The 16,294-nt window shown below is 41.7% G+C and overlaps 1 protein-coding gene across 2 annotated transcripts in view; it reads left to right on the plus strand.

Annotated features, from left to right (window-relative positions):
- The window catches only part of ttyh2 (tweety family member 2), a 107,405-nt gene extending 91,971 nt beyond the window's left edge, over nt 1-15,434 (plus strand). The window contains exons 10-14 of one of the 2 annotated variants that reach the window (XM_055654152.1): nt 3,357-3,446; nt 4,703-4,845; nt 5,430-5,630; nt 6,618-6,696; nt 14,458-15,434. In XM_055654152.1, the coding sequence (XP_055510127.1) occupies nt 3,357-3,446; nt 4,703-4,845; nt 5,430-5,630; nt 6,618-6,696; nt 14,458-14,538 (594 nt within the window). In that variant the 3' untranslated portion in view covers nt 14,539-15,434. Of the gene's footprint in view, nt 1-3,353; nt 3,447-4,702; nt 4,846-5,429; nt 5,631-6,617; nt 6,697-14,457 lie in introns of both variants that reach the window. The other variant, XM_055654151.1, reaches the window with a different exon arrangement.
- The last annotated feature ends 860 nt before the right edge of the window (nt 15,435-16,294 follow it).

Consider the following 16,294-nt stretch of genomic DNA (forward strand, 5'->3'; position numbering starts at 1 on the left):
TGTAGGCAGCGGTGCGCGCATTCAAGGCAACACGAATGGACCTGTCTACCCAGGGTTTTTGGTTCGGAAAGGTGCTTACCCTTACCGTGGGGATAATGTTGTCGTTTATTGGTGCGATGAAGTCCGTGACTGCTTCGGCGAACTCACTGACATCACTGGAACTTGCTTGGAACATATTCCAGTTGACATCGCTCAGTGGATCAGCAACAGCCATGTTTTATTGAAAACCATTCCACCAGATAACAGTGCCAAGGAGACCAGAAGGTTGGATTTGGACAAAGATAATCAGCCAATGGAAAGAGCACTAGGATTACACTGGTGCGTTGAAACAGATGTATTCAAGTTCAGAATCTCAATTCAAGAGCGACCATGTGCAAGAAGAGGTATCTTATCCGTGCCTAACCCTAACCCTAACCCTAACCCTAACGCCAATAAACCGAAATAGTCCAAAGACGAAACGCCTACTAATCGAAAGGATGGGACAACTAAATGCAAACTAACCGAAAGGGCGGGACGCCTAAAAGCCAACGAACCGAAAAGCTGCGTCGTCTAAAAGCAAACTTACCGAATGGCCGCTCTGTCAAAACGCCACGTACCCGAAAGGCGGCGTCGCCTACAAGCCAAAGGACCGACTGCCAGTCTCGTTTCCATTCGGTTCATCGGCTTCGACTTCTTTGCTTCGGCCTCTCGTCCGTCGGCGCCACGTCCGCACACGCCTCAGCAATGGGCAGAGTGGTTAGCGGATCTCAACAAGATTTCGGAATTTAAAGTGGACCGGTGCATGAAGCCTAGAAACTTTGGTCGTATCAGATTTGCACAGCTGCATCACTTTTCAGATGCAAGTGAAAGTGGCTACGGTACAGTTTCGTATCTAAGACTGGAAAATGATGACAATAAAGTACATGTTGCATTCTTAATGGGGAAAAGCCAGAGTTGCGCCATTGAAGCAAATGACGATTCCCAGAATGGAACTTTCTGCCCGAGTCTTAGCTGTTAAAATTGTCATAATGCTACGGAAAAAACTACAGCTTCTGCTGGAAGAATTTATCTTCTGGATTGATAGTACTACAGTGCTTAAGTACTTCAACAACGAAAACAAACGTTTTCTAACATTTGTAGCAAACAGAATCTCTTATGTAAGGGGTGCTACTAATGGTATCACAGTGGAAATATGTTAACATAAAGGAAAATCCTGCGGATCAAGCTTCTAGAGGACTAACAGCAGACCGCTTCTTAGGCAATAAGAGATGGATTAATGGACCAGAGTTTCTCAGAGTCAGACAGAGAATGGCCAAAGCTTGAAGTGGGATTTGAAATCTCTGCTGTTGATCCGGAAATCAAGGAAAACATCACAGTGAATGTTATTGGTAAAGATTTGTCGAACCCAACGAACGAACAGTCTGAAGAAGGGTTTCGGTCCGAAACGTCGCCTATTTCCTTCGCTCCATAGATGCTGCCTCACCCGCTGAATTTCTCCACAGGGATTACATCTTGAGGATCTTCTCAAAGCAAAACAAGCAATTATCTCTTTCTGTCAAAGACAATGATACAAAGAAGAGATATTGACATTAGAAGCTGGAGTACATGGTGTCAAAAGAGACAGTCAATTGTACAAGCTTGATCCGGTATTGGAAGAAGGACATCTGAGAGTAAGTGGTCACCTGAATAGACTAGCAATGCCTGAGGAGGCTAAGCATCCTATTATTCTCTCGAAGGACTTTCATATTTCAACATTACTGTTACGACATATCCATGAACTGAGCTGATATGGAGGAAGAAATTTTATTCCAGGTGATATCGTTTTGGTGGTTGATTCTACTACACCACAAGGTTCTTGGTTGATGGGAAGGATACTGGAAATCATGCCGGACGTTAAAGGTTTGGTGCGGACAGTACGACTTCAGACTAAGAACAATGTCTTGGTAAGACCGATAACCAAGATATGTCTGCTTCTGGAAGGCGAAGGTGAAGATGGATGAAATCGCTAAAGAAGTCTGAATGCTGACATATAATGCATATTACTTTTATTTTTTAATGTATGTTAAGCTTTTATAGCTCCTTTTTTTAACGTTTATTAGTAATTGCTTCGTTATATACATAGAAAAATTGGGGGCCGGTATGTAGGAGCCATATGTATGGTGAGAATACAGTTTATTATCACATACACGACATGATCATGACATACACAGGTTAATGAGTTTATAAGTAGAAACTTTTATATGATTTATATGACTGGAATGGAACAGCAATTAAGAACAAAAAGTAACGGATTATTTATTTGCTTTGTACTACTTCAATAAAAGACCAATTAATCAAGAAACAACGTTTGGAAGATTCGTTTTTACTATCTTAAGTGTGTCGTGAGTGCGTAAAATATACCTCCTAACCAACCCCGAGGAGTAATGGCTATCGAAGTTGGACTTTGAGAACGTTGTAAAGACTGCCATTATACTGGACTTTATCTTGATCTAAATGTTATACCCTTTAACCTTTATCTGTAGACTGTGGACGGCTTGACTGTAATCATGTATAGTCTTTTCGCTGACTGGATAGCACGCAACAAAAAGCTTCTCCCAGTACCTCGGTACAAGTGAAAATAATAAACTAAACTAACGGATAACGTATGTGTATGCATTAGAACATTTCTAGTAAAATACAAAGCACTGGAGTAACTCAGTGGCATGACAGTCTCTTTGGAGGACAAGGATGTGTGACGTTTTGGGTCAGGACCCTTCTCCAGACTCATTAGATTTCTTTAGACTTAGCACTCATTTCTTTAGACTTAGCGTTCAGTTATTCTATTACGTGTTAAAGTTTCCGCAATGTTGGGTATATCAATGGAAAAAATTGTTGATAAATGCAACTTAATTTTATTTGATATGGATACTGGCATCGTTTTGTCTACAAAATAAAACATTGCCTAGATCTATATCCATTTTACAACAGCTCATGGTTTGAGTCATTAAATTAGAGTTTTAACCCGGCTCCTGGATACAACAGCCTAAAACAAGGTCAAAATGACATCTACCATAATTATGGACATTATGGACATGAATCCTTCATGACCTCTTTAATTAGACTCAGTAACTGAAATCCCCAGGAATCATTAAACAGCAGAAAATCATTTGAAAGCCACCTTTGCTGTTCAGTTTCCAGAGAATAAAAATCATGAAGGTGTCTTATCCCATGCAGGCTGTAGTTTGTGGAGTCAGTGTTCTAAGCATGGTAACAGATGTAATGCTATTTGATGGAGCCACTAAATTCTAACAAGCCAGTTTCCTCCAACATTTTTATGACTGAAACTGCTTTGATTTATTTTGAGTAAACAAAAACTCTCCATCTTTTCTTGACAGAAGGACATTATTGGAATAATGCAGGTGCTCAATAAATCTGAATCAAATTTGCACCAACTCACAGCAATGCTCGACTGCCGAGGTCTGCACAAGGTAAACATACACATAAACTAATCTCATCTGCCTGTACATGATCCCTATCCCTCTTCCATGTACCTATCTAAAAGACGCACACCACTGTTGTATCTGCCTCCACCCCCACCCCTGGTGGCACATTCCAGGGCCCCACTACTCTGTGGGTAAAAAACTTGCCCCGTACATGTCCATTAAACTTTCCCCCCTCACCTTAAAACTTTCGCCCTCCCACCACAAAAATAATTCCTCTACTTCTTTAGTAGGATGTGCACTTCTATTTAGTCTGTTTGCTGCCTTTTAGCTTGGTCAAGGATGCCTTGGGAAGGTGGAGGAGAGCGATGGATAGAGCAAAGGGAATGTCTGTGTAAGGGGAAATGATACAGCTATCGGAAAGGTGACCTCCTGTAACTGTGTGAGGTGTGGCTGCTGATGTGAGGTCTGGGTGTGGTATAGTCCAGCCCTCTGAGAGCTGGTGCATGGAACAGAGTATACAAAGGAAACAAAAGCAAAAATTGCCGATTTGCCAATTCTGACAAAACAGAGCAAGAAAGAGCATCTGAAAGATGCTCTACTGATCCTTCAGTTTGTGTTTGGCCTTGTTGTAATAGTCCAGCAGGCCACGGAGGGAGAGGTCGGAGAGGGATTGAGATGATCAGTTGAATGGCAGGCAAGTTCACCTCTGTAGACTGAGTGCAACTGCTCCCTGCGCTCGGTTTCCCCAACATGGGGGAGGCCACAAATGTAGCAAAGCAGATAGGAAAAAGTGTAGGTGAGCCACTGCCTTAACTGGAATGACCGGGTCCTTGAGTGGTAGGAAGGGAAGTTGTAAGTGGACAGATGTACTGTGGAGGCGTACTATGGGTCAGGGAGCGGTGGGTGGAGATAGAACAGTGGATCCAGGAGTACATCAGCTGTGTAGTATAGTTTAGAGATTCAGCAAGAAAACAGGCCCTTCGGCCCACTGGGTCCGCGCTGACCAGCGATCCCTGCACATTAACACTATCCTACACCCACTTGCGACAATTTTTACATTTACCGATCCAATTAACCTACAAACCTGTACGTCTTTGGAGTGTGGGAGGAAACCGAAAATCTCAGAGAAAACCCACGCAGGTCACGGGGAGAATGTACAAATTCCGTACAGACAGCACCTGTAGTCGGGATCAAGCCCGGGTCATTCGCTGTAAGGCAGCAACTCTACCACTGCTCCACCTTGATTGCAGTTGTCCTAATTTATCTCACTTTGTTGGATCTAATTGTTTGTTTTAACAAAGGATTACCTGGATGCCCTGAACGGTGTTTGCTACGATGGTGTTGAGGGGCTGCTCTACCTGTTATTGTTCTCGCTCCTTGCTGCAGCTGGATTCTGTGCCTTGATCTGTGCCATATCCCGTGGCTACGTTCACTTTGCAAGCAGGTAAGTGGCGGAAATTTTAAATATTTCTAGGAATTATTGCTGAGGTCCAAAAGTACCTTAGAGGGGCAATTGGAGGGTGATTAACTGCAGAAATTGACATTGCAAGTAATTGGATAAAGACCACAGGGGTACTGTTTCTAGAGATTGAGTATTCTCAAGCAGAGGAACATAGACGGAAGATTTATAACAACATCTCTGCTTTGTGCAGAACGTTCTGAGGCTGAGGAATGAGTTACTTTTGGAGTGAATAAATAGAATAAAGACCATGTTGTCATTTAAGGATGGATCCGAATATGTAACGTGCAGTTGCTTCAATTAAGATTAATGTGGAATTACACTTGTGTTAAGAAGGAACAGGTAACAGATGTCTGAAAATTAATGCTTTCATGAAAATTAAGATGCTGAATATGTTGCTGTTGGAAAATCATTTTCAGCAGTCCAAATATGGTGCATATTAATTTGTGGAGATAGAGAAAATGACCTAGATGCCTCTACAAATGTGTATTTTGTGACAACAGGAACTGCATGGATTCCTCTTGTTGTTTTATTGCTGCCATCCTAACATGAGCTGTTTTGTGCTGCAGAGATCGAGATTATGATGACATGGATGAAGCCGACCCTTTTAATCCACAGGCTCGTCGCATAGCAACCCACAACCCGACACGAAGCCAGATACACAGCTTCTGCAGTTTCAACAGCAGTACAGGCAGTCAGACCAGTGTCCAGCCGGCTGCCAACACCAGCATCGCTCAGCCACTCAACACGGCTCCTGTGTCCGAGTACATGTACGTACATCAGTTGCACTAAACTCCAGTTACACTACTGGCCTTGAAACACCTTCTGATCTTGTGTCTCTACTGTAAATTGCAGTTTGTGTAGTCAAGTGGTTCATTAAAACTACTGTAGGTTATGAAACCACTAAGTTACTACATTATTTATTTCTATCATACCGTTTAACATAATTTACAAAGATTGGGTAAAACCACGTAGTGAACAACGAGATATTTTGCAGAAACAAAAAAGCGCAGATGCTAGTTAATACATAAAAGGACACATTGCTGGAGTAACTTGGCTGGTCATGCAGCATCTATGGGGATAGACACAAACAGCTGGAGTAACTTAGCAGGACAGGCAGCATCTCTGGAGAGAAGGAATGGGTGACGTTTCGGGTCGAGACCCTTCCTCAGACGTCTGAAGAAGGGTCTCGACCCGAAACATCACCCATTCCTTCTCTCCAGAGATGCTGCCTGTCCCGCTGAGTTACTCCAGCTGTTTTGTGTCTATCTTTGGTTTAAACCAGCAACTGGTTCCTTCTTACACACAGCAACTCTGGGGAACATGGATAGGCGATGTTTTGGGTTAAAACCCTTCTTCAGAAGTCTCGACCCGAAACGTCACCTGTCCATGTTCCTCACAAATGCTGCCTGACGTGCTGAGTTACTCCTGTACTTTGTGTCCTTGAGAAATATTGTGGAACTGTTCATTATAAAGAAATACATCTGTTTATGTCGTTGTCTAATACTAAAAATTAAAGATCTAAAATTAATTAAAATAGCTTTGTGAGAACTATAATCACTAAAGGTTATCCAATACATGTTCTGGTAGGTTACTGAGAATTGCAGAAATTATCAAGTGTGTATAAAAACCTTGGGATCAGTTTAATGAAAACAAACCCCCCTCATAACATGATGCTAATTATTTTATTATACAGATTAATTATTTTATTTTACAGATTGATGCAAACCACAATTAATTTCATTTCTCCTACACAGGAATAACACTGTGTTATTTGGTGGGAATCCTCGATTTGAAAATGTTCCACTGATCGGCAGGAATTCACCACCACCTTCGGTATGTAGGCACAAGAGGCAAATCTCTTTTGATGATGTTTGCTGTGATTCTTTTCCTCCTCATTTTCCTTTTGGACCGTTTTCATTCCTTGTTGTAATATTGAGCAAATAGTATCATAGGAATGGTGCAGCACATGAGCAGGCCCTTCGCCCACAATGTTTGTGCCAAACAAGACCAACTATTACCTGCCTGTACGTAATCCCTATCCCTCCATTTCCTGCATATTCATGTGCCTATCCACAGGAAACATTAACTGTAGGCCTTGTCACCCTGTCCCGATGAGTGCAAAATATCCCACAATGAGGAGGAATTTCTTTAGCAAGAGGGTGGTGAATCTGTGGAATACATTGCCACTGATGGCTGTGTAAGCCAATTCTTTGGATAATTTTAAAACAGAGATTAATAGGTTAATGAGTAGTACAGTTGTTAAAGGTTACGGGAGGAGGCAGGCAAATGGGGTTGAGAGGGAAAAATAGCTCAGCATGATCGAATGGTGCGTTACCTCGATGTGCCGATTGGCCTAATTCTGCTCCTATGGTTTATGGTCATACTTTCGAAGGAGAGCAGGGTAGTTATGCTTTTTATTTAGTTACCACCTACTGCTTAACCAAATCACACTGTTATATCATATTCTAATATTTTTATTGTACAAAATGCCAAGTAATTTTGATCATGGCCACAAAAATACTGAAGACAGTCTGTCAGCTTATCTGTAAAGTTACAGTGGTATAAATATATTTAAAAGTGGATTTACTTGAAGTATGTGTTGCTGAATGTGATATGACAGTTGTTCATAGATAGGGAAGGTTCAGAAGGATATGGGCCAAACAAGGCAAATGGGACTAGCGTAGATCTTGGTCAACATGGATGATTGGAGCTGAAGGGCCTGTTCTGTGCTCTATCACTCTTTGACAGTCTAGCTAAACACAATGTACATTATTCAGGATGTCCGTCTCTTTACCTCCTTGATGGAAATGCATGAGTCAGTGGGAAAAAGAAACGCAGTGATCTAATGTAGCTCCATCCTCTGAGGCTTCTTACTCAGGCAGTGGAAATAGATAATACATTTTGAAGAATACAAATTAACAAATTCACAGGTTTGATGACTGTTCAGATGGGATAGCTATGAGGTGCTGGGCAGCAGTTTGGGTGAAAGAGATAATGTTGGGGGAGCCTTTATCTTCACAGCAGAAAACCACGTTTCCTAGTTTCAATTGTCGTCATAGAAAATGGAACTGGTTGTGATGTTGCAAACCTGGCGACCTCACACGATCAAATGTAGACAGAGGACACTCATGAAATACTCTTGGTAACTGATGGGACCAGTCCTTATCCTGACATATAAAATAGGCAGCAAAATATCTCTCACTTTCTTTATGATACATCTGCATTCCATTTATTGCAACTTCACAGTCCAATTGGGACAAGGTTTTGTAAAATTTATAGGTATTCGTAATGACAATATTTCTCATACATTACTTGATCATCATTTAGGCTGTCACACTACTCAAAACTGTACCTCGGTGACTGCCCCCCCCTCACCCCCTCCCCCCCCCTCCCCCCCCCCCCCCCCCCCCCCCCCCCCCCCCCCCCCCCACTTATCCCGGACACTTATCCCACAAAAAACACTATGACTGTATGCATGTAAATAGATTTATTTATTGAAATCATATTCTATGTTGCTCTCCAGAGAGATGCTAACTGATTTCGTTGTCTCTGTACTGTACACTGACAATGACAATTAAAGTTGAATCTGAATCTTAATCGGATTTGATTAATGGAGAGAGAGGACACTCAGAGATGATAAAGAAAACTATGATGTTTTGTATAAATATTTTATGGCAAAATATTTACAAATTTTGAAGAAATTTTAATTCACATCCACAGGATCATATTAATTTCAAAGAAATGAGTCTTTCTGTGATTGACTCTTTTTACATTTAACATGGAGTTAGTGAAATGTTCAACACATATTAAACCGATGAAGGAATGCTTGAGGCAGCAGCTTTCCAAATGGAACTATTTGTGTTGATGCATTGTGATGGTGCTTCTCCCCGTCATGAAGTCAAGTACTTTGTACTATTTCATGGTAGCTTCAGTGAACAAAGATTAACTTAAATGTTTGTTTTTAACTCCTTTTACTCATAAGTGATGAAATATTTTGTTAAAGCCCATTGGAATATTTTCTGGATACTAGTGTAAATGATGTTGGTTGTATTAGGGTGCACAATGAGATTGGTAGGATCCAGAGGCTGAGTATTCATCTGGTTCACAATGTGGTAAAGTCACATCAGCCATGACCAGCAATGGCTGCCTCGCCAACAGTGTCTGTCCTTTCCTTCTTTGTGTTTTAATTGTGTGTCAAATGTATGTTTTATGAGGGGGTGGTGGGGGGGGGAGGGTGTTTGGGGAAACCTTTTCTAAACTCTTACCTCGACGGAGATGCAATTTTTTTCCATATCGTATCTACGTCCGCGTTGTGGCCTTTGCTGGAGACTGATTTTGAGAGCTCCACTGCAGTCGCCTGCGGACTTGCTATCACGGAGCTCTCGATCCCTTTGCCAGGGGTTGAGCTCTGAGCTCCAACCGTGGGTGCGTGCGGACTTAACATCATCGATCCCGCGGTCTCTAGTCAGAGGCCAACTTTGGGGACTCCAAACCACAGGAGTTTCGACCGCCCCGACGCGGGAGTTTCGATCGCCCCGACGTGGGGGCTTCCACCGCCCTGACGTGGGGGCTTCGATCGCTGGCTGCGGGTGCTTCGATCACCCCGATGGATGGTTTGAGTGCCCCGACCGTGGGAAAATAAAGAGGAAGGAGATTGGACTTTTTTGCCTTCCATCACAGTGAGGAATGTGGGGAATCCGCTGTGGTGAATGTTTATGTTAACATTTATGTAGTTGTGTGTCTTGTCGCTTTTTTTCGTATGGCTGTTTGGTAATAAGCGAGTTCGGTATTCCGACCGCGCAGGCCCAGGTCATAGGTCACTAGCTATAAAACAGTCTTGGCAACGGTGGTGCTGCATTGTGTGCAGGTTTGCGTTTCCTCCGTAGTCGAGGTCAGGGTCGGCTCTCTGTCGCTGCGGGTGCTGTTGGGCCGTCCCCATCCTCTCCTCAGCGTCCGCCCAGTTCGGAGGTGTCTGGGGTGGCCCTGGGCTGGCGGGGCAGCCCCGGACCTGCAGCCGCTGGCTCCAGCTCGACTCTGTCCCGCCGGGTTGGCCCCGGCAGCCCTCCACCTCCTCCCCCCTTCCCTCAGGCCGACACCAAGATCCTGCTAAAGATGGGCAGCCGCCAGCCCATCTTGAAGACGGGCGACTCAGAGCCGCTGCTGCTGGAGCCGTCCTGGTCGGAGAGAGAGTCTGCGGACGGCTTGTACTTGGTTTAGCAGCTGTGGCCGTAGGTGAAGTGGCAATTGTCGCCATAGCGGCCCATTGGGGAGCGGGTTCCTCTGGAGTTGGAACGGGGTTGGGCTAGAGTTGACGCTGGTCTTCTCCCACCCCCCACACGCCCGGTCTCCCACTGAAAAAATACAAAAAAAAATCAGACACAAACTATACTCACTGAATCTACAGCGCTTCGTTCGATTTTAATTTATAGCTTTCGACCTTTGACAAATCCCTTGAATCCTTGCGTTTTTCGGAATACCGAACTCGCTTATTCGCATATCACTGTACCTTAATTGGTACACGTGACAATAAAAGACCTTTGAAAAACCTTTGTGAAGGGGGGGAAAAATACTAATACAAGGATTTGAATCCAGTTATTATTTGAGAAATAAGATTTTTGAATTGGATTGAAAATTTAATTCAGCAAGTAAACAGGCCTTTCGGCCCACCGAGTCCACACCAACAATCGATCGCCCATTCACACTAGTTCTGTGTTATCCACTTTATCATCCACTAAGGACAATTTACAGCGGCCAATTAACTTGCATGTCCTTGGGATGTGGCACGAAACCAAAGCATCTGGGGAAATCTACATGGAAACAGGGAGAAAGTGCAAACTCCACACAGACATCATTCGAGGTCAGGATCGAACCCGGTTCTCTGGAGCTGTGAGGTAGTAGCTCTACCAGCTGTGCCACTGGTAGTATTTAGCTGGTACATTCACCCTCACAATTTCTCACTTGTTTTTGATTCCAAGCCTCCATTTGTTGTTTTGAATTTTTTTAATTTATCGTATGGTTTTTGTTTCAACGACAGAATGTTCTCAAAGTTAAGTTGGTACTTTGTGTATTTTTCCTGCTGCCTATTAAGATTGAGGAATATTCCATGTGATCAAAGTTGCATTCTGTTACTGGTTCTGCTACTAAAATTGTAATACCAATATTTCATTTTTCTGGATAATTTTCGAGCTGAATTATCAGTGATACGAAACAGTAAGTTCTTGGCATTTTTTGTTCAACATATTTTGTTTCATTTCCACCAGTGGTCATTTGATAATTTTTAAATCAGCCATCTGTCATGAATTTTCCATTGTTATGTTTTTTTAAAAATCTCAACCATTATGTAAGGAAAAGCATGAGTTTTGGATTCAGCTGACTTGAATATGATTTGCCATCCCCAGAGGTTTCCTTTTCATTCTTTATTCAGGCATCCCTCACTTACAAGAGAAACTTATCCAATTTAGTTTTTGCATTATGAAACATTTTTGCCGCCATCTAACTTACCGGCCGACATTTCACAGCAAATAATTCTCCTTTTTTTCCAAACTTTCAAAAAGTTCTTTAAGCTCCCAGTCTTCCTGCCTGACCCACCCATTCCTTCTATCCAGAGAAGCTGGCTGTCCCGCTGAGTTACTCCGCATTTTGTGTCTATTAGGGACACCGAACATTGCTCAGTTTCAGACGCAGCCCAAGTACTTGATTTTTATTCCTTAGTTAATTGTTTTCAAAACCCTTTCCCCATCTTCCCCCTTCTGGTGGAAGAGCTGATATAATTAACTGAGAAAACCCATTATTAAAAACAGTGAAAGCAAGTTTATTTTCTTGTTTTACCACCGTAAGCAATGATGGCGTCATTCAGTGTTTTGAAACAATTCCTCCATGGAAGATTGACAGGTAATACAATGTAGCTGTATACAAGAGGTTTAAAAATAGCTGCAGATGATAAAGGGCGAAAGCAAAGACAGGAAATAGAAATGAGAAGAGTGTTTGCAGTGGACGGATATGACCATATGTAACCTAGTCAGAAGTCATGCAGAAATTACGCCACAAAACCATCACTTCGCCCTAAACTTGGCTTAATCTGTTTCAGTCTTGGGGTGTATGTGTAAAACTCTAGTTACAGGAGACTGTTGTGTCATTGTTTGAATTCAGACCCATTGTCCTATTGCCATTTTCCTGTTTGTAAACTAAAGCCTCAACCCTATAATTACCCGTCATTTCATTCCCAGGCCTCTCTTTAAATTATGTTTGTGCCATACTTTTATACTTGTTCAAATATTTGGAGAAATCTTTACAATTCCGTATTGAGAATAATATTGAGTAACAGTAACTACTGCAGTTGCCAAGCCTTTTTGGTCTTTACGAAGGTCCTTGTAATCATTTAATTTATCACTTCTATTAAACTACCTCCATTACGTTCACTTGACCCTGCCCATCAACACTTACCAGTAATCCTTTTTTTCAATTTATTAATACCAATACAACGTTGTCCTTGTTCAGAATCGTCATTCAGAATTAAAAACCACTTGTTCCTGTGCTCTTTTAGACAAACAGATCAGCATTTGTTGGGAGATTTTTAAATGAAGCAATCAAACCAAGTCTACTGTTTGCATATTAATTCAACACCAGAGAAATTTCTGATCTCCTGCACAACAATGTCCCTCTTACTCATTTAATCTGAATATCTTTCATTTAAAATTAAATTGAATCTACAAAATAATACACACTCCTGCAACCTTTTGTGTACATTTTTGTAATTACTTCAATAATTTATATTTGACTCATGAAATTATGGTTTGTGGTAAATTAAAACTAACCCCTATCGTTTATTTCTTGTATTAGTAATACAACACGGAAACGGCCCTTTGGCCCAACATCCATGCTATCAAATGCCCCATCTAAACAAGTTCCCCTTGCCTGCATTTCTTCCATATCCATATTTCAAATCTTTTCTATCCATGTACCTGTCTTTTAAACGTTCCTGCCTTGACCACTTCCTCTGGCAGCTCATTCCATATACCCACCTGTGTGAAAAAAGTTGTCTCAGATCCCTATCAAATCTTACCCCTCTCACCTTAAACCAATGCCCCTGGGTTCTTGATTCCCCTAATCTGGGCAAAAGACTGTGCATTCACCATCTCTATTCCCCTCATGCTGTTATACAACTCTCTCAGATCACCTCTCAGCCTCCAACGCTGCATGGAATAAAGTCCTAGCCTGCCCAACCTCTCCTTGTACTGTAGCTCAGGCCCCCAAGTCCTGGCAACATCCATGTAAATCTTCCCGGCACTCTTTCCAACTTAGTGGCATCTATGGAACAAAGTAATGGGATATTTCTTCATCACTCCTCTCCATTTTATTTTTTAGCATCTCTGCAGTTAACCTTTAAAAGCATTCCATAAACAGCAAGTTACATCCAATTGTGGCAAACTTGATTTTTCATTCAACCTTGCTGACAATACAAAAGTGAGTGATTTTGCAGATAGTGAAGATGGTTGTGAAAGATTGCAGCAGGATCTGGATTGATTAGCCAGGTGGGCGGAGGAAAGGTTGATTGAACTTAATACAGAGAAGTGTGAGGTGTTTCATTTTGGACGTTGAACAAGGGCTTGACCTACACAGTAAATGGTAGGCCTCTGGTGAGTGTTGTAGAGCAGAGCAATCTAGGAGTACATGTGCATGGTTCCTTGAAGGTCCAGTCGCAGGTGGATAAGGTGGTGAAAAAGGCACTTAGGCCAAAATACTAGTCAAAGTATTGAGTATGGAAGTTGGGAGGTCATGTTACAGTTGTATAAGACGTTGGTGAGACAACATTTAGAATAATTGTGTTCTGTTCAGGGCACCATGTTATAGGAAAGATATTGTCAAGCTTGAAAGGGTTCAGAAAAGATTTACGAGGGTGTTGCCAGGACTAGAGGATGTGAGCTATAGGGAGAGGTTGAATAAGCTGGGTCTCTATTCCATGAGAGCGGGAGGATGACGGATGATCTTATAGAGGTATACAAAATCATGAGGGGAATAGATCGGGTAGATGCACAGTCTTTTACCCAGAGTAGGGGAATTGAGGACCAGAGGACATAGGTTCAAGGTGAAGGGGAAAAGGTTTAATAGGAATTCGAAGGGTAACTTTTTCACACAAAGGGTATAGAACAAGCTGCCAAAAGAGGTAGTTGAGGCTGGGACTATCCCATTGTTTAAAAAACAGTTTGACAGGAACATGGATAGGACAGGTTTGGAGGGATATGGACCAAGCGCAGGCAAGTGCGACAAGTGTAGCTGGGACATTGTTGGCCGGTGTGGGTAATATGGCCCGAAAGGCCTGTTTCCATACTGTATCACTCTATAACTAACCCGTGTCAATGACATTTCTCCTGTAAATGCTTCTACCCTTTAACCTAGAACAGTTTATTATCTGTTTGCTAACTGTATTTTGTGATCACTGAATTCAAAACTTGCTTTTTATTATCTTACATTAGTGTTGTCACTGAACTCCGAGACTCAAATTGTGTTCATCAAAAATCACATTGCTTTGTATATTTTTATGTTAGAATGTTTATTGAGATGTTTCCTTACTGATAATTTTTGTCTCCCTTCCAGTACACACCCAGTATGAGAGCGACCTACCTTGCCGTGAGTGAAGAACCAAACAGAATATACGGAAATATATTTCCTGTTTAACATTTCTGCTAGGCTTCATAGCAGAGTTCAAAAGTTCCAAATAATAGCCCAAAGTCTTACTGTACTAAACAAAGAACGTGCTCTGGCCAAAACCTTCTGGTTCAATGAAGTCTGACGGAGCAAGTCAAGAGATGTCGGCAATCTATTAACATTTTTCTGAAATGACTGTTACTGAATGCTTGACATTATCTCTGAAAATACTGCATGATTTTTATGTACCTTTATTGATGTACAGCAGATATGTGATTAGAAGATGATTTTGAATTGCCTTTCAATTAGCATTTGATACATGGAGTGCCTTGCAGACACCTTTTTAGAAAAACGTGTTAATTTGTACTGAATATCCACAATTAAGTTTAATGATGAGTTTAATTCTAGGGCTTTAATCCATGATTAATTGCAGAACACCCTGGAGTGTGATTTATTTTATTCTTGATCAGGATCACGATCAAAGACTGCATTTCCCCAAAAAATCAACACTATTCTAACCGGTTCACTGTGCTTTTGTGTGTTTGCTTTCTTGCCAATTGCAGCAAAATATTGTCTGATCATGGAGTAGACGAGGAATCTTGCATTCTGCCAGTCAATAGAGGAGGGATCAGCAAATGAGTGTGGGGGCCAAGGGGAATAAGAAAAGTACAACATTTTTTAAAACAAATACAAATTCTCAACACGTAATTTCTTTAAGGACTGACACTGCCATGAATTTTCTTCAGTAAATTTTAGTTAATCCCATTTTATACGAGAGATGCAAATCCCACGCCAGTCAGTCTGAATGACATAAATGGCACCGTGGGTAATGTGTGTTTTCTGATAAAATAATAATTTGCCATTACAGTAATAGAGTGCTTTTTTTCTAATAAAACTGAATCTAAATTCAGATTCCAGATTTAAAATTTGTATTAGGTTCCTTTTATAAAATAATGTGACAGTATTTCACCAAATTGTATTGGCTGATATGCATGTATGGAATGGTGCCTGGCTTTTTCACTATGGTGCCTCCCTTTCACCTATGATCTCCTTTCTGGAGTTGGTGATTTCCCTAAACATTATCCTGTATTCTGCAGCAGCAGGAACACTTGACAGTATCAAGCTGCATTCACTGATCTTATACCGTGAAAACGGCAGCAATCTGAGGATTTGTTGGAAATGTGAAAATTTCAAAGTAGCTGCAATTGACTTAGAGCCCCATCACAAACATACTGCCACAGTGACTGTCACTGGAATTAACATGAGCTTCAAGAAGGCTGTGTGAACTTGGGCTAATTGTCTGCTGCTTACAAAGTTCACATGCCACTAGATGTTACTGCAGGTTTGTGGAAAAGACAGCATGCTGTGTTCCAATCATGTATAATTAATGAAGATTGTGTAAAAGGGTTTTTATGGAAGAAAGTCTCAGGCAATGACAAAGCGAGGCTCAGGATAACAGAAGGGTCTCGACCCGAAACGCCACCTATTCCTTCGCTCCATAGATGCTGCCTCACCCGCTGAGTTTCTCCAGCATTTTTGTCTACCATGTGGTAACAGCTCAGCATTTGGCTCTTAACCGGTTTATTAACTTAAAATGATTTTTAAACTTCCTATGTTTACATGCCACATTTATGTTTTAGCTATTTAAATGAAGTGCAGATTTTATTCGTTTCACCTGTATGTTCCTTTGTGTTTTCAACCATCCCATCTATGTGTCCGTAGATGAGGAGACCCTGAAGGAGGGAAACACCTTTTTGATTTGTGATCCAGAATTATGTTTGTGGAC

This window comes from Leucoraja erinacea, chromosome 23, assembly GCF_028641065.1.
Source record: "Leucoraja erinacea ecotype New England chromosome 23, Leri_hhj_1, whole genome shotgun sequence".
In the NCBI taxonomy this organism is placed as follows: Eukaryota; Metazoa; Chordata; class Chondrichthyes; order Rajiformes; family Rajidae; genus Leucoraja; species Leucoraja erinaceus.